The sequence below is a fragment of the Muscardinus avellanarius genome (genome assembly GCF_963383645.1).
Source record: "Muscardinus avellanarius genome assembly, chromosome: 14".
NCBI lineage: Eukaryota > Metazoa > Chordata > Mammalia > Rodentia > Gliridae > Muscardinus > Muscardinus avellanarius.
In genome coordinates this window covers 26,840,599-26,860,328 of record NC_137800.1, presented here as the reverse complement: position 1 = coordinate 26,860,328, position 19,730 = coordinate 26,840,599, and the positions used below count along the sequence as shown (strand labels likewise).

Genomic DNA, 19,730 nt, shown 5'->3' with positions numbered 1-19,730 from the left:
TATAAAATAGGTCTGAGAGTATAGCCCAGAGGTAGAAAGGCCCCTGGATCCCACCCCCAGTACCACCAAAAATAAAATAAAATAAAATAAAATAAAATAGAATCCCTATTTGATTGCAGTATACCTTTTTCATTGGATAAATTTCTGAGTTTTTTCCCATTTTTTCTGATTACATTAGAATCTTTTACAGAAAGCTTATATATTTTATTAGTTTTAAATTTATGAATACAAAAAAGAAAAATGATAACACAGTATGACTAGTTTTATTTTCACTTCAAAAATGTCTTAAAACTTAGACTAAACAATGTGATTAAGCTATCGCCTCACATATTTGTTAACTCATGACCTCTTAACCTTCTGTCACTTTTTGTGTAAGTCCTAAATTTGTATGCTATTTTTATCCCATCTATTCTCCAAATGACTAGTTATCTGTTTGTTTTTCTACCATAACATGTACTATGAAACATCTCTTCTTGTACATCTTCTCTAATGCTAAATGGGTTCAAAATTTAACTATTAAATTACCCTTCAGTTTACCTATTGAGTAATTGCTTACTTGGAAAATTGTGTTATTTTAGTTTCAGAGAGCAGGTATGATTAAAGTACATTTGTGTGTTGTCCTTAAGATTTCTTGATATTTGTTGGTTCAAGTGACTTTTGGTCTCCGATAGCAAGTCATTTTCACTGCTATGAGATTGGCTGTACTGATTGATCTCCCTTTCTCTGGCTGTTTGATTTTCTTATTAGCCCTTAAATCCGCGGGAGAAGTAAACAAATGGAGGAAGTCTGGTTACTTTCTACATACAACACTGAGCTGGTGGTATGGACACATGTGCTACCAGTCCCTGATGAGGAGCTTTACAGAGCCTTTCTACTTCCAGGACTTTAGGCATACTCTCAATCTCAAGGACAGAGGACCTGGTCCAGCACTTCCTGAATTCTGATGTTAAAATTCTAATAATCTTTGTGTCCAGCCAGGCATGGTGGTGCACACCTGTGATCCTAGCCCTTGGAAGACTGAAACGAGAAAATCACACATTTGTGGCCAGCGTCAGCAACTTAGCAAGGCCTTCTGTGACTTAATAAGACCCTGTTTCAAAAAAAAAAAAATAAGATTAAGGAAATAACTTAGAGGTAAAATCCCCCTGGATTCAATCTCCAGTCAAAAAAAAAAAAAAAAAAAAAAAAGGCCATTCAAGTAAGTTGACATTTTTAGAACACTGAAGCTGACTCTAAAATATCTCTTTTAGGGGATCGGAATTCAAGAGATAATGGCCATATTTAGATAAACTGTCTACTATGAATTTTCTACTGCATATATTTAGCTCTAGACTAGTCGTGGTCCCTATACCATAAAGGCAGGCACAAAAAATGGAAATAGATTAAATAATTAAAGACAATAGCCCAAAATAATACATAAAAGGTTTTGATGAATTTATGAGAACTAAGAAAGCAATATCACAATCAACTGGAGACTTCACACACATCCTACTAAGACATTATTAGTCGGTTAACCATTTTTTCTTTACTCCCAATAATGTGAAGTTGTGCTTCACAACTTAGTAATCTTTGGCTCTTTCAGGTTGTAAGCCCTGATTTCAGAGGAATATCAGGAAAACAGTGAAGGTTCCATTAGCCTAGAAACTAAAATCTGTCATTGAGGCAACTAACATGCCTTCACTATCCAGTGAATCAGCAAAGAAAGGAGTCCTTTTGGTAGCTAAAATATTTTAAGCCTTGCTTGAAGAGCTTGAGCTAGGTGGTCTGGTGCATGCCTGTAATCCCAGAATTTGGGAGGCTGAGACAGAAGAATTGCAGTTTCAAGACCAGCCTCAAAAACTTAGCAAGGTCCTCAGCAACTTAACGAGACCTTGTTTCAAAACTTAAAAATAAAATAAAATAGGTTTTAGGGGTATATAGCTCAGAGGTTAATGTCTTTGGGTTCAGTTTCCAGTAGAAAGAAAGAAAGAGAGAGAGAGAGAGAGAGAGAGAGAGAGAGAGAGAGCGAGAGAGAGGGAGGGAGGGAGGGAGGGAGGGAGGGAGGGAGGGAGGAAGGAAGGAAGGAAGGAAGGAAGGAAGGAAGGAAGGAAGGAAGGAAGGAAAAAGGAAAGAAAAAAAGGATCTTGGAATTCTGCAAGACCGTATAATACAAAGTAATATTTGGGAATTCAGAGGAGCATATACATTGTTTCCTAGTGATTGCAGACCCAGTGATTTCAACAAATCAGCAAATATGATATACAAATATGACTAAACAAGAATAAAGTAACTAGGATTTAGTTTTCCTCAGGTAAACAAGTCTAGTCCACAAATAAAGCAATCATACCCGCTATATGAGATACTAAACCTAACTTTCTCAGACCTGTTATCTCTAAAATTATGCCTCATGATTTAATATGTATTCATTATTTGTAAATAAGCTGATAATCTTTAATTATATAAGTAACTTATCTCATATTTTTCTTATGGTACTGGGGATTGAACCCAGAGATGTTCTACCTCTGAGCTGAATCTCCAGCCCTTTTTAAAATTTTTAAACATAGTTTCACCATTTGCTTGCTGAGCGCCTTGCTAAGTTGCTGAGGCTGTTCTTGAACTGCTGTCCTTCTGTCTTACCCTCACAGCTAGTGGGGTAACAGGCATGTACCACCACACTCAGTTTCTTGAATATCTTTCTTTTAAAAAAAAGTTAAAATAGTAAAAATCATAACAGAGTAGATAATACTGTTCATAAATAAGGCAAACTCAGAGGAAATATAAAATTTATGTGCGAGTATAAAACAATTATTACTGCCATTCAAAAAATAAGCAGCTAACAAGCATTGATAACTAGTGAGCTTTCATAGATTAATTAAAACTAAGTTAATTAAAATAGTATACATTGGGCATGGTGGCACACACTTAGAATTCTAGTACTTGGGAAACTGAGACAGAAGGATCACAGGTTCGTGACCAACCTCAGCAACTAAGAGAGGTCTTCTGCAATTTAGTGAGATCCTGTTTCAAATTAAAAAATAAAATAAAATAGAGCTGGAGGTTTAGCTCAGAAGCAGAACATCTCTAGGTTCAATTTCCAGTACCTCACTAATAATAATAATAATAATAATAATAATAATAATCTTCTGAAGATCAAATATTTCTGGTTAGAACTAATGACAGATGATACTTCCTGATGATACTTCTGGAAGTTTATGATTTAAATTAGAAAACCAAGATATGAAAATAAATAGGTATAATAAGAAAATATAGAAGTAAATCAAGAAAACTATTTTATTGACTATAAAAAGTTTACCTAATAAAGAGTAGCCAGAAAAAAAAAGGTTTTTTCACCATGACTTTATTTCAGAGGGTTGGAAAGTTCTAGTTAAGTAGAAAAATGTAGGAAAAATTAATATGTCAATCACTCTTTGAATTTATTTAAAAATATTTTATGAGAAAGATTAAGAGTACAGTTTTGACATGTAGTTTAGTCACTGGAAAAGTTAAAAGATGAAAGTAACCTTTTCACAAGAACTACCTGAATTTGTTTAGTTTGGGGAAAAGCTAAAATTTTAGGAATGAAGATTTTTTTTTTTTGGCTGATAGTAAATAAAAACTAAAGTTGGAAGCAATAGGTTTCAATTTTTAAAATTATATTACTTTGAAGTGCATGAAACACACACACACACACACACACACACACACTTTCCTTACCAGTCTTCCAGTCCAGGACTTGGTATAAACGGTCATGGGAAGGAGGAATAGAAAGAGGAACAGATTAACTAGGATCTGAAATGATGAAAGAAAAGATGTAGCAAACGATACTATATTATGTAGTTGTTCTCCCTTAAATTTACTCTTAATATATGCACAATGAAAGCAAGGAATGGTTGTGCATACTTGTAATCTTAATATTTGGGAAGCTGAGGTAGGAGGATCATAGGTTCAAGGTCACCCTAAGCGACTTAGTGAGCCCTTGTTTCAAAATAAAAACAAAATACTGTGTAACACAGAGGTAGAATGCCCCTGAGTTCAATTCCCATTACCATCTTCACCACGAATAATTAATAATAATAAGAAGAAGATAAATAACTAATAATAATAATAATAATAATAATAATAATAATTAGATATGCAAAATGGTTTAGAGAAAAGTCCTGGGAAATATTGTATCTCTAGCAGCCATTGTCATCATTTGAACCAGTCGCCAACGTTTACTGGTGTTAAGACCACCCTCTTCAGAGGCTGGCCAGGCTTATGAGAGGATTCTAGAAGCAGCTGATTCTGCCTGTGTCAAGCACCGCATTCTCTTAGCTTCCCTAGCTAGCCCTTTCCAGGAGTCTGCTTTTACTTGTCGACTCTTGCATTTCGGTGTGAAGTCTAAGAGACAGGCTCATGTCAGATAAAGAAGGTCTTTTCTAACCTGCGAGTTTTCCAGAAGGGAATATTGGAGGGTCCTTCCTGTGAGATTACAGTTACCCAACCCACAAACCTGCAGACTCCTGGCCATCAGCCTTAAGGTTTCCTCTCTCCCACCCCCTCCAATCACCAGCCTTTTTTTTTTTTTTTTTTTTTTTTTCCGGGAGGGGGGTGTTAAATGGCAGGCACCTCCTACTGTTGTAACTGGCTTGTCGCTCTATTCCGCTGTGCGGTCGTGATTGGCGGACAAGACAGGGTCGTCTGGCCCCGCCCTCGTGCCGGGTGCTGCACTCTCGCTGGGGTTTTTCCCAAAGGTGGAGAAAGAGATTCCGGCGGGCTGCGCCGGGAGCAGGTGCAGGAGCATCCTTGTTTTGGCTCTTGCTGCAGCTCTTCCTCCAATCGTAGGTCTGAGCCAGGAAGAGGCCAGCATTCTGGCTTTGCCCGTACAGCTTCAGCGAACTGTTGCTCAGAACCTAGGCACCTCAGACACTTCCTCTCCTCCTTTCCCGTGTTCACTGTTTAAAACACTTGCACGTTTGTAACCCTGTGACTCTGCCTTCTGATCCTGCTCGCACGGGAGGGGTCGGACGGGAATTTCCAGTGTTCTGCCTAGAGGGTCTCTGAGCACTGCGGGGAGCTGTCTAAGGTGCTGAAGCTTCCCAGGCATTTGTCTCTACCAGCACCACGCAGGCTGAGAGCGCACATTTTCCTTTCTTTCTGGTTCCCCATGCCTTGGATAAGACCATTTTCAGGATCCTGAATCTTTCTCCGTATCATGGCCCACGTGAGACACTTTCGGACTTTAGTTTCGGGATTTTACTTCTGGGAAGCAGCGCTGTTACTCAGGTGAGTCCACTTGTATTTCACAGCTGGAGAACGCATTAAACTCGCGTGTTATTAGGTTGCAACCACTTGTTCTTTATAAAACTAAGAAATTTGCAATTCTGAATTGACTTATTGAAAGTATCCCTTACATCGTATTTTTTTTTTCTATCTGAAACTACTTCACAGTCTATCTATTGGCACCTCTCTGAAAACATGTAATTTTCCATTATTTTCACCGATTTTTGTATTTTAGTAACGGTCACCTTACCTTCTTTACAGCTGGAATTACTCTGGAGAAACAAATTTTTCCCAGAGTCTAAATTTTCCTTTTTATATGTCACTTTGAGAGTTTTCCTTTTTAAGGTATATTTATTCTGGCAGTTACTTTCTTTGTAAAAGTTATGAACCATTTAATAATTAGAAATGAGACGTTACTCTTAAAGGGGAAAAATACAAAACATAATCATTTACTGATAGAAAACCCTGATAATTGCTAGGATTTCCAAAAATTACATCAAATGAAGAAAAATAAGGGCCTTGCAGGTACTGTTTTCTAATGACCTAGTTCAGTAATACATGAAGGCAATCATAAATAATTCATTTGACATGTCCTATGTCATGAATTATATTTTTGAAGAAAACGTTGTAGAAACCTATTATATTGTAAAATTGATCTATGACATTCCATCTTGTTATTTTTTCCCAATCACATTGGAGAGGCTTTTTGATTTTTAGCTAATTTAGGCAAAAGATCAGCTAATTTAACCCCTCTTCTTAATCAAATAATGAATAAAACCAAGATACTGCTCATGTAGATTTTTGAACCACAATATAAATTTGTATTATTATCATATAATTACCATGATATTTCTATTTGTATGACCATAATTTCAAGACATTTATATTAATAATAACTAGAGTAATTTAGTTATGCATATATTGATTTCTATTTGAAGTATGTAAATATTTTCTGTTAGTATGTCAGTTTTTTTAATCTTTGGACTACCTTAAAAACCATAATGTAGCTCATAAAATACCTTACAGAAAATCACATTATTTTGATGTCTCTATGTCATAGGAGCTGTTATTTTTGCAAGTTTTTTATTTTTTTCTTAAGTCATTAAAAATTTGAACCATTTTGAATCACAGTATTTTAAGAATTTACTATGATTTGCCAAGTTTTTCTAACTTTACAGTTGCCAGAAATCTTACACATAGTGAGCAAAACCAAGTGTGTAATTATTATATTTATGAAATTTTTATGAAAACAAACACAAAAATCATAAGTGGAAATTGAGTTTATTATAACTTAGTTATTTTTGATATTTAATACTATAGGTAATAATATGTTTTGTCAATGAAATAAGAATAATTAATATATACTTAAGGCAATTAATTAAGATGTTTTCATTAATGAGGTCAAATTTGTACGATGGCAATTCATCATGACATTTGGTATAGTGTTTTCCTAGATAGATAATCTTCATCATTAAATCTTCTGACTTATGACTAGTTTTATTGAAATTCACAAAGATGTATTTAAAATTAATGATCATAATTATAATAATCTTCATAAAATAATTTTATTAAAATCCTTTTTATGAATATTCACAAAATGTAATCCCTGTAAAAAAGACCTACATAATATACAAGTTTATGTGATACTTATATTTATCAAATATTCTTTCTTCTGTTATAAGTAAAATGAGCCTTTTCTCTATCTTAGATTTGTGTTAGGTGAGAGTAGCTACACATTTGATGAAGACTTTAACCATATGTAAAAGTAATTTTTTTTTCAGTGATGGTGCTTGAAAGAGGATTTCCTATAGTAAAGAAAGGGAAGCTCCCTCTACTGGAAATTATTTGTAAATTAAATGCTTTTATGGAAACTATAGTTTCATTCGTGATATACTGATCAAAAAGAAAACAAGTAAAGGGGGGAAATTAAGACAAGTATTAAGCTCCTAATTATTTGTTTTAAATTTTCATTTATTTTTTATTTTAAAAATTTGTTTAAATATACACATAACTATATGGGGTACAATGTGATATTTCATAAAATATATAGATTTGTATAATGATGAAAACATTTAGTAATACATCACTTCAAACATTTTTTATTTCTTTGTGGTATGAAAGAACCACAAAGGACCCTGTCTTCAAGTTCTTTTGAAATATGTGTTCCAATATTGTTAAATATAGGACCTACTGTGCTACAGAACACCAGAACTTGTTCCTCCTAACTATAATTTAAAATATTTTTAGGTTGGAGGCAAGAACAGCAGTCAGAAACTTTCAATATGTATAATTCAATAATTTACTGATACAAACATTTTTGGCAGGTTTTAAAGATCTTTAATTTTTATTAAGCTATAACACACATGTATATATATTATGCAGATAAGTTTACATGTAGATAAAATTTCCCAAAGTTATCACCCAGAGGTAAAGAGCTCATCAATCAAGGAATAGAGTCACAGAGTCCCTCATCCCACCACCAGAACCTTTACCAGGCATTCCCTTGCCCTGAAATAGTACTCTCTTAATTTATGCAATAAATATCCTTTCTGCGCTTAAGATTTTTTTTTTCAGTGGTACTGGGGTTCCTGGAAGCCCTTCTACCTCCGGGCTACACTCCCAGACCTATTTTTACATTTTTATTTGGAAACAAGTTCTCCTAAGTCAGAACGCGTGGCTGGCTTCGAACCTGCGCGATCCTGTCTCTGCCTCCCAAGCACGGGAATTACAAGCGTGCGCCACCACGTCCGGCTCTTAAGATTTTTTAAATACTAATTTTAGTCTTCTTTATTTCTCTGAACCTGATATATAAATGATTTATACATACTATACTATATAAGTGATACCTAATATATAAATGATATATACATAGAGTATGCTCTTTCTTATTACTGTATGGTATTCTATTATATCAATATATCATGATTACTTTATCCCTTGCCCTGGTACTGAGTTTTTGGGTATTTTTCAAGCTTTGGCTAGTTGAGTGTTACTAGGAATATCCCTGAACATCTTTTGTGGTGAATACATATATGTGTTTTGGGGACTGCCTATGTTGAGTTCAAGAGTTTCTCTAGTAGTGGGTTTGCTAGACCCATAGGACTGGCATAAATATGCTTAGCTTTAGTTGATACTGCCAGTTTTTCGAAGTAGTTGTACCTATTTGCAATCCTCTCAGCAATGTTTGAGAGTTCTTGTTGCTTACTACTACAAAACATGACTATTGCAATGTTCTTATAGAATTTTCTGGCATGTTATTTGACTACTCTTACAAGCTCACAGGTGACATTTTACCTATATTATGTTGTCATAATTTCTTTCCAGTAAATATGCTTTATTAAGGCAAAATCAGCAGAGCAAGAATCACTATAAAACAGAAGTAGCCATTACCAGAACACATCCGATATAGAACATTTTTAAGGAAAAGTTTTAAATAGAATAATTCTTTAAATTTAAAAAGGTGATAAAGTTGCAGAGACATAAGAAAAAAGAATCTCCAAGTATTGAATTTTTTTCACATTTTTCTCAGATACTGCTGTTTTATTAAACAGTTCTGTGGCTTTTAAGTTTGAGTTCTCATAATAATAAAATCAAGAACAAAACATCAGTGTTCAGCCTTCTTTGAAATGCAGATAAGTGATGATCATGAGGAGCATGCAAAATAAATTCAAAAGCAGAAAATGGCCCAAAATATTCCAGTTAAATTATCATTATCCTAAACCATTTAATTATCATCTTTACAGTTTGATACCAACACAGGTTTGCTACATAAATTATGGCACATCATATCACAAACTGGATGTGTAGATTTCAGAGGTCGTGATAGTCAGAAATAAAATGTTCATTGGTTTAGTTCAAAGCCTATGAAAATATTTTGGTGTTGAACTTCTTGGTTTTGTTTTTGTTATGTTTTGGAGAATGATAGAATCCCTTTTAAATGTTTGTTGGCTTTATTTTCTTATGTAACATGTTGAAAAATATGCTTTAAATAATAAACTTTTATTACTCTGATGATTTTTGCTCTCATACATACAGGGACGGGAGCAGAAATCTATATAGGCTTTGAAAAACTGTGTTACAAATAACTATGACTCTTCCCTTTATTCTAGAAAAAGAAACCTAAATTGAGATGAAAATGGTGGTGCACACCTATAATCCCAGTATTTGTGAGGTTCAGACAGTAGTATCACAAGTTCAAGGCCAGCCTGAGCAATTTAGCAAGGCTCTCAGCAACTTAGCAAAACCCTGTTTCAAAAAAATAAATAAATAAATAAAATAGGCCTGGAGGCATAGCTCAGAGGTAGAATTCCAGTGGGCCAACTCTCCAGCAAAACATAAACATACACCTTGAATTGTCCCTTGTATAAAAGAATCAATGTCCATCTCTCTAGTAAATGCCTCAAGGAATTGACTTTCCAGATTCAGAGATCAACTTATAAAATACTTCCCCTTATATAAATTTTACTCTCCCTTAATCACAAATCTGTTCACTATGGGAGTCTATAAAACATGTTTTTTTTTATACTGTTAAGCAATTCAGTAAGAATCATTTAATATATATATATATATATATATATATATATATATATATATATATATATATATATTGCAGTATTGGGGATGGAACCCAGGGGCATTCTACCCTGAAGCTATACCCCTACCCCTATTTTTTTATTTTTTATTTTTTATTTTGAAACAGAGTCTTACTAAGTTGCAAAAGGGCCTCAGCAAGTAGCTGAAGGTGTCCTTGAACCACTATCCTCCTGTCTCAGCCTCCCAAATGCTGGGATTACAAGCGTGCACCATCACACCTGGCTCATTTAGTACATTCTATGCACAGATCTTTGAGCTAAGCACAGTTAGCAATAAATGAATGGGAATCTGCCACTTTTTCATTTGCTTCTAGACTTTTAGAACCAAATGGAAAGTGTCAAGTTTCCAGAAAAAAAGACAAACAGCAATATATTAAGAAGTCCTGGTACTTGTGCTGGCCTTGTAAAATACTTGAAATATTTGTCCAGTGGTCACAAATGAGATATAAAAAGTATTTTATGCTAGCCTGCATTGGTGCTGCATGCCTGCAATCACAGCTACTTGGGAGGCTGAGGGAATAAAAACATAAATCTGAGGCCATCCTGAGAAGCAAGGCAAGACCTTGTCTCAAAAATTTAAAGGACTGGGATATAACTCAAAGGTAGAGTACCCCTGGGTTCAATCCAGTACTGCCAAAAATAGTCTATAGAAAAGGAGTTAGCATATAATACATACTTGAGGAACAGAGATAATCAAAGTTATTTGAAGATAACAGTTTATGATTTAAAACGATTTTAGTAGCAACAATTATTGAGCAGGCTATTTGATATGATATGAAGGAGTCACAGTCTTTTCAAAATGTAATAAAAATAAAATTTAGGAGTGAATAATTTATTTGTGACAAGGTAGCCACTATTGCAGAAATAGTCTTGTCACTTAACTCAAAATCTCTTTATAAATCCCTCTCCCTCAAAGATAAAATTTACCTCAAAATTATAGTTAATTTATAGGTATAGTAGAATGAGTCTATAGTCACAGCCTCTCAGGAGGCTAAATCTAGGGGAATTCTTGAGTTAAAAAGTTCCAGGGTAGACTAACAAGACTCCTATCTAAAAATATAAATACATAAAATTACAAATGATGAGACTGATAATAGTAATTAGTATTAAGAAGAAATATGTAAAGAAACAATGAAAAAAACTATAAGAAAGAAAGGTTAATCTGCTTGCTTTTTTAATTTGGAGCCCAAGATATTTTCTTCAAAAGATCTTTAAAGAAATATGAGAATCAAGATGATTTGGATTGTTGGAGGGAAAGAGGACGTCAAACTTGGTTTAGGGTGTTTTGAGTTTGATATGCTAGTTCTGTATTTTGCTATCAGTTAAGGATGCAGAAATCTGCATAGATTCAACTGCTGATGCTATAGATTAAAAAAAAAAGATTGTAGGAAAAAGTGTAAAGGAGAAGGAATAGAATGTAGATATGTTAAATGAGAGGAGAACGCTTAGAGTGAGACATGGAGAAGCACTCAGCTCTGAGCTAGGCATGAAGGTGAGACTGATCACAACCAAACAAAGAAATGGATTTATCATGATTTCATACTATTTATCCAAAGAACCAATCCTTACCTGTAACATAACTTACCTTCAATTTTATATATAACATTTTCCATTTATTTAATTTCTACTAGTGTAATACACTAGTCCACAATTACAAATATATATCTTACTCGGGTTTTCTCAGGAATTTTTCAGAAAATTACTTTGGAGAAGTTAGATCTTTTAATTTACCTTATATCTCAAAGCATATAAAACGATTCACCCTTGATTTTCTCACCAACCCTGCCCCCAACATCTTTCATATGATTATCTCTATAATTAATAATATTTATTGATAATAAGTTCACATATAGACATATACTTGTGGGGAAAATAGTGTTTTTATTTTTTGTTTTTGTTGTTGTTTTTCATTGAGAGAATTGCACAGCTTGTAGTTTTGTCTTGCATGGAGAAAGAGACAAGTGTGTCACCTCCAGATAACAGGTTCTGATGAGAAGGCAGGAATTCTAAGACAGGACCAACTGTTGAGCATAGTGAGGTATAGGGTTTCCACTCTTCCTTCAGATCCTGGACGGGTCGATAGTCATCAGTGCCCGGCTTTTGCACAGGCAAAAGATGAGTGTTCCATGGAGATTTGCACTGGGTTAAAATACCAGCTTCGAGAAGACTATTAATATGTTTAGTTATTCCCGTTCGGGCTTTTAAATTAATTGGTGTTGTTTTATTCGTATTGGGGTGGCATTGCTGACTAACTGAACCACAATAGGGGGATGTGTTTCGGCAATCCTGGGGGATTGTCTTCCGCCCTGACCTGAGGGACCTTGAGTTTTAGTTCAGCCAAAAGATCAGTCTGTTCTTATTTATATAATTTATTTGAAAAGTCATTTAACAAATATTCTTCCCCCAATGGACAAATCACTAAGATGTATGATGGGGCTTGCCAGCTCAGGGAAGCCTCATCCCCTTGAAAGGAAATGGTAGCCTGAAGTTTCTGCAACAAATCACGCCCTAACGAAGGATAGGGACATTCTGGTATCACCAAAAATGAATGGGTGATTGTCCCTTTTCCTAGGTTAGTAATTCTCACTTTTGTCCATGAATAGCTTTGGATTTTTCCCATTGCCCCCTGGATAGATATGCTATCTTTCGAAAGGGGACCAGCCAGTTTGGTTAAAACTGAAAAAGTGGCTCCAGTATCTACCAGAAAATTAACAGGTGTGCCCCCTATATCCAAAGTTACCTTGGGCTCCTGGGGCCTCATGAGGCCTCAACTTCCTCAATCCTCTTCATTTTATAATGCTAATATGGCTGTTGGGCCCCTTTTCCTGTTACAACATTCATTTTTCCAATGGCCCTCCTCCTTACAGTAGGCACATTGTTTTTTCCCCAGCAGGGGTCTTTCCTCTGAGTGCTGCTTTCCCTTTGAGAGAGGCTTTTTGTAATTAGGTGCAGTCTCTGTCCCCTGGCTGGCTAGGAAAATTTTAGCCAGGTGTATTGCTTTGTCTGTCTTCTAGAGGGTAACAATTGCCAAAGACTCACTGAGCGATTTCCATTAATTCTGACAGTACCTTTCCCTCAAATCCTTCTAGTTTCTTTGGCTTTTTTCTAATATCTGGGGCTGACCAAGAAACAAAAGTCAGGTTTATGGCCTGCCTATTTCCGAGAGCCTCAGGATCTATGGGAGTGTAAAGCCTGTAGGCCTCCAGGAGGCCTCCAAGAAAGGACTTGGTGCTTCTGAAGGATCTTGGACAGTTTCACTCACCTTGGACAAATTTGTGGGCTTATGGGCAGCTGCCCAGACCCCCTGCAAGAGTCTGGCGGTACTAGTTTAGAGACGCCTTATCTTTATCCTAATTGGGGTTTCAATTGGGCCGGGCACTTGGGAAGACATTCTCCAATTGGGCAGGGTTGGTAGTAGGATGGCCATCAGAGCCAAGGAATGTTCATTGCACCTCATGGTCGTGTACCCTCTCATGCTCTTCAGAGGTGAATAGAGTCTGGAGGAGCTGCCGACTGTCGCCCCAACTAGACTGATGGGTGTAAAAGATGGGCTCTAGAAGGGAGATGGGACCCTGGAGAGATTCAGAGAAAGAAGGGTTTTAATGGGGAGGGGAGATGGGAGGTAACAGAGTTGGAGGGAGAAGAGGAAGCTTCCGGTAGAACAGGGACAGTAGAGGAAGAAGATGAGTATGGTGGGGAAGGAAAAGGGTAGAGAGAACAGCAGTCCAGTGAATTTCAGGTACAACCTGATGGACATTGGGAGTTCATGGACTGAGTCTAACCCATAATTAAAAAGGGTATAAAAGCGAGTGAAGCAAGAGCACAGATTAAGACAAAAATAAAACACAAAATGAGAATTAGGACAAACACCAGGATACAACAGATATTTGGACAACACGGAAGACTAGACAATCCTGACAGAGGGCTGGGGGGACATCTCATCAAGTCCCATCCCTGGAGGCAGAGTAAGTGGCCACGTCCACTTGTCCAAACTCCTCAGATAGTCAACCTACCAGAAATCCAGGTGGTTTCAACAGAGGGTATCCATTTGTGGGTTCAGGGTGGCATCGGAGAATGAGGCTGAGGGACGTCTTCTCAGGAGCTTCCCTCTACCCCCTTTGCCAGCCCAAAGGACCACAAGAAGAGGCAAAATTTGGTTACCATTGAGAACTCTGAACCTCCCTCAAAACTCTCGCTGAGCCTCCAAATGTTGTATGCAGGTTTAGCGAGAAATTAGAGACTCGAGAGTCCAGGGGTGTATGTGCCGATAAAAGCCTTTATTAGCTGGGAAGCGGCAGTACCCTTAGTCTCGAAATCAGACTGGAAGGACCTGCGGAGGCCAGGCAACAGTAACCTTTTATAATAACAGAGGACCAATCAGATCAACCCAATCACCATGCAAGCTATTGCAAACAAGTCAAATACAGAAGCCAATTAGCCATTAACAGTAGGCTAGGGCGAGAATACAGAGCTGAGAGCCATATATGGTGATTGCTGAAACCAGCCAGAATGTTGGGGTTAGCTAGACATCAAGAACCACATGTCTCAATCCTCACACAATCAACTCCGTAGTTATAAAATGGCAGAGAAAAAACAAAATGAAGTTACCCAGGTTTTACAAAACTACAAGTGCATAAGTAAAATGAATTGTTCAGCCACAGAAATTAATGAAGCTATACTAACAGTTACATAACAACAATGTACATTTTTTTAAAAAAAAAACAGAGCTTTAAGTTCTCAGATGTTGTCAGAAGAAAAGAGAGTGGTAAAAATGAGGCAGGTCCATTGTATAGTGCATTTCTAATATGCTTACAGAATCTTGATACTAAAGATTCCTCTTGGAGAAAGTATTACCAGTACCTCACAGTAAATTTAATGGGCATAAGTGGCAACTTTAGGGCGACAATTAGAGTAACAAAAAGTCCAAAGGTTATTAACACTCTCTAGACATAGTTACCGGATAAAGGAATTTCAAGTGCAATTCAGGCAATGAGGCATTCTTTATGATGGAAAACAAACATTTTCTATAATTAATTAGAAATTATGACTAAACCCTGAGATATTTCTTATACCACTATGAAATCATTTCCAACACAGGAGAAGTGGGCTTAAACTGGAGGTAACTGTTCCGTCCACCACCCTGCCTAATTTTGCGAATCTCTGAAAAATATCTCCAATGAATTGTCATAGCTTACCCCTTAAAATTCCCAACAATCTTTACTCAGAATAAAAATATTTATGAATAATTTTAATAATTGAAACTAAATTGTATTTTAAATTTTTCTCATGGGCAAAATAAATATGTTTTTCATATATATATATATATATATATATATATATATTCTTATAAATATTTGTCTGTGTGTGTTGGTTCTTGTTTATCTTCCCTCCACTAAAGATGACCTTCCTGCTCATAGAAATTATGCCCATATTTACATGGTATGAATTAGTTACATTTTTACTCAGGCAATGTGAATGCTCCAATTTGATAGTGCCTGTGGAATTCTCTCTTTGAGTTCTATAAAAATGGATGAAACAATGACTACTTTAAGGAGAATAAGCTTTTTAACAATACATCACTATAGAGAGGATAATGCATGACAGTACTTTCAATTTTGTGTTTTAGATTTTTATGCAATCCTTCTTTCTCCTTTAAAAGCATAAGTTCCATGGATATAGGATCATATCTGACCTTTTGTTTCACCTCCATGATGTTTATTTCAGTGTCGTATATTGGGTAGATATTCAACAACAAATCAAACTCAGGTGACAGCTGCCTGTTTCTCACATCTATTTATCTATGGATTAATTTTTTATATATACTTCTATTGGTGAACTGTAGTCTTACATCACAATGTAGTTAAGGGTGAGAAGGACATACCTGCATATAGCTCAAACCAATCTCCTTAGGCAATCTTACCTATTCTGAGATTTTATGAAATATAGAGAAATTGAAAGTATCTGATAAAATAGTGAAGGAATATTTTTCTTTCCCCATAAGAAATAATAAATTAGTGTTGCATAATGCCATAGAAATTATTATGCAATTACATAGTAATTACGCAAATAGTTCTCAACTTGTTTTACTCTTACCTCTTAAGAAACAAAACAGTTTTAGCACAGGCAATGGTCTGACTTTGAAATGGTGTATATGGCTACATTCATAGTGACATTGGTACAGTGAGGGCCTCAAAATTTCCTTTAGGTCCCATTATGTAATTTTTGGATTCGATTCCTAGAGGAAAATCTATAGAATTATTTTGGGGTGTTAGAAAATATCAGCAAATGTTTATTCAAATAGTAATTTCCTCTAACTATCAAATATTTGATTCTCATTACTTGAGTGTAAAAGAAAGAACATATTCTGATAAACTACCACATATTTATTTTTATTAACATTCATTCCTTAAAATCTATTTGTTCTCAGTATATGATATCCAAAGGCTGAAACTTAATTATTTATCATTTAAATAAAATAAAATCCAAGTAAAGAAGAGATTTATGATTCTTATAATTTTTAAAAATTATTATATTCCTGACAAGAAACATGAAAGTATATATACCCCAAGTATATGATTCCAAGTATATAAATACAATCAATCTCTATAAATTACTTTCATGTTAATAATATTATTGTAGCATTAAATTATATTTCTACCAGTTACTAAATAATTCCCTTTTAAGAAGAGATTTATTATAAATCTATTAAAGCAGTATCTTCATATAGTACATCTCACTGTCTAGCACAAATAAAATAACTTCCTTGTGGCTTCAGTTTGCCTCCTGATTTATTTATTGGGAAAAATAGAAGCAGCAAAGGATTATATAGATTGAATTATTAGAACTCTCTCTTCTGCTTCATGTTGTTACTTTGTAATATCCTTAAAATACTTAAAAAGATTATGGAATCCCTTTTGTCACCTTTAAATCCCTGGAATTTAGGGTATCTCTTTCTTCCTGCAAATCATAAATAGAGTTAGAATCATCAAAGACATTGACTGTTGCAGTTCTCTGCTGGTGCCTTCTGAGACTATGGTAGAGGCCTGTATCTTGTGTGGAGACTAAATATTTTCCTCTAAATAATAAGTTGTAAACTTAGAGTTTTGCTCAAGTTCAAAAGACCAAAATGTTTCTCATTCTCAATGTATTTGCATAGTTATCACATAGATCAAAGATTGCACTGGAAAAGTTAATTGATTTTTAAAACGTTCAAATTTGTAAAGCAAACTAAAATTGAAGCTCAAAAATATAGTAGTAAAAAGATGAGGTTTATGACTTTACAAGAATTATCTAGATTATTCTGGATGTTTTCTAAATTAAGTAGGCATGGATTCTATAGTTTCTACACTTGCTTTTGTGTACACATGCAGAAACAAGAAGGACTTTGGAGAGAAAACTCAAGATCAGTTCTCAGTTTTCTATTTGAAGTCTGTGTGACATTAATGCAGATAAGTGGTTGTATTTATATGCTACTTTTTAATTTATAATGTATAGAACTGTATGCATCTACAGAGTAGAATTTTAACTAACATGGTTAAAATGTGATTATTTCCTTTAGCAGAAAATATGTGCTTAGCATTACAGCTAAAAATTCTTACTTCATTTAATATCAGTTGCCTTTATTATAAAAATCTATTTTTATTTCTGAAATCTATTATAGCGATAGACATGGAAATTACTGAATTCCAGGGAAATAGCAGATAAATAGACATGCACTCCATAACTGTATTAGTTCATATTAGGTTTCTTTGTCAGTGAGAAGAAGTGTATTTTAACATTGGTTCAAGGAGGATTCTTTTTCTTCTCAAAAAAACAATTGTAGAAGTGAGAAGATTAGAGAATGAAGTTTTACAGTCTCTCTATTTTCTTTCTTTGCTACCCTTAATGGAGGATTTCTTACATGAGATGCAAGATAGATGCTCTAATTCCAATCATGATCACTGCTTTATAGCCATCAGAGAAGAATAGGCTTCCCTTGATAACTATTTCCAAGGTTTTAAAGATATTAAAGATTTCTCCATTTCTGTGTGTGTGTGTGTGTGTGTGTGTGTGTGTGTGTGAGTGTGTGTGGCCAACTTTTGGTTAGTAGATTGTAAATAGAGATGGCATGTTTAAATTATTGCAAGTGCTTTTAAGGGGCAGGCCAGTGTTTAAGGGGCAAGACAGTGGTGTCTTGTACTCTGCCTGGTAGAACTCAGTCTTTAATGAAGGGAAAGGGATTGTTGTGGGTAGGAAAGGAACATCATTAGATTGTGTTGCAAATATACCACTCAGGAAGTAATATGGAAACCTGAGGTAAAAGTGTGCTGATCATAGAGAAGAGATAATAAATGGTGTCAGAGAAAGGAGTGCATGTTCAATGGCAACAGGACATTCCAAAGAGAAAAAGAATATGCTGCTATAAGAAATTAAAAGAGAGAAAAAATAGGATGGTCTACTAATTGGCTGCAAAAAGGAGAGAGTAGTATAGGGTAACCATCCTGTATATGGGTGAATGATATAACTGCAAAAAATAGGAAATTAAAAGAAAGGTAGGGATAGCTGTATAAACAAAAATCAAAAGTTCCAGACATGCACATATGTGATTATGATTGTGATGCCACTAGCTATCCAGTTAATGGGAAACTTCAGCATCGTGTTGATAGTATAGAAATTGGTGAGACTGGATGACTAGAATTTTGAGGAAGAGGTTGCCAACATAGATATTTTATTCAGTTACAAGAAACAAACATGTTTCATATAATCATTTTGAAATTGTTCCTTAAAAGAACTCGTGTGTGTGTGTGTGTGTGTGTGTGTGTGTGTGTGTGTGTGTGTTATTGCAGATGAAACCAAGAAGCATTCTACCTCTGAGCTACCCCATCCAGCCATATTTTTTATTTGTTTTGAAACAGGGTTTCACTGACTTGGAAAGGACCTCACTAAGTATCTGAGGTTGTCCTTGAGCCAAGACTCTCCTATGACAGCCTCCCAAATGTTCTTTTAAGAGCCACTATGCCCAACTCTTAAAAGAACTCTTTATGAAACCATATTCAATGACCTTTTGATAAGTTAAACTGGTTGAGGTATATTTAGTGTATAAAGAACAAAAATGCTTTTGAGTTGAACTTCAAATGACTCATTCTTTATCATATCAAACTTTAAAGGAATCCAGAACTATAGCAGAGTATAATACTAGTGCTATTTGTTTATCTAATTCCTTATGAAATAAGTTATATGAGTCTCTACCTTTGCCCCCAAATTTAGGGGCTAGTAGAAGAGATTAGAATACAAATTGTAGACTGTAAGAATTTGGTGGAAGGATCAATCATTTCTTGCTTGTCTAAGAAAAGAAAAGCAGTGTGAAAGGCATGACATATAAGTAGAAGAACTGATAAAATTCCCTGAAGCAAAAATGCACAGTCAAATTCACAGTGATCAAGGCCACATTCTGGACACAGAAAAATTGTTATTGCAGCTCCAGTAGTCCCCTGCCTCTTTGTAGACTGAAAAAAAAGCAACAATACGATTCCAAAAATATTTCACTTTATAAATTTTGATTTGGTTGTAAAACTAATGTTTTTATTAAGTTTAGTATTCAAGAGCAGGCCGCATTTCAATCATAGCATCTTTTCAATTGAAACGCAGTAGAAATGGTGAAGGACTTTGTGCATGCTGTCTGTGTGTATGTGTGCTGTGTGTTATTCTAAACAGGTAGAATAAGAGATTAAACAAATCTATAGAGATAAACTATCTAGAGTCTAACAAGTCTTTATAGATGTCAGAGAAGAAAAATATTATTGCTTCTCAGAAGGAAAAGAGGGGAAAATAAGATTTATGAGAAACATTTTGTAGCAAGTAATTCAAATTAAGATATCAATTACAAGCCAGGCGTGGTGGGACATCCTGTAATCCTAG

At 35.1% G+C, this 19,730-nt stretch overlaps 1 protein-coding gene across 2 annotated transcripts in view; it reads left to right on the top strand.

Moving 5' to 3' along the window:
* Nucleotides 1-5,170: 5,170 nt before the first annotated feature.
* Nucleotides 5,171-19,730, top strand: part of GLRA3 (glycine receptor alpha 3) — a gene marked incomplete at both ends in the record, with an annotated part of 146,484 nt that continues 131,924 nt past the window's right edge. Inside the window, one exon of one of the 2 annotated variants that reach the window (XM_080709872.1) lies at nt 5,171-5,244. In XM_080709872.1, coding sequence (XP_080565998.1) covers nt 5,174-5,244 — 71 coding nt within the window. The remainder of the gene's footprint in view (nt 5,245-19,730) is intronic. The other variant, XM_080709871.1, reaches the window with a different exon arrangement.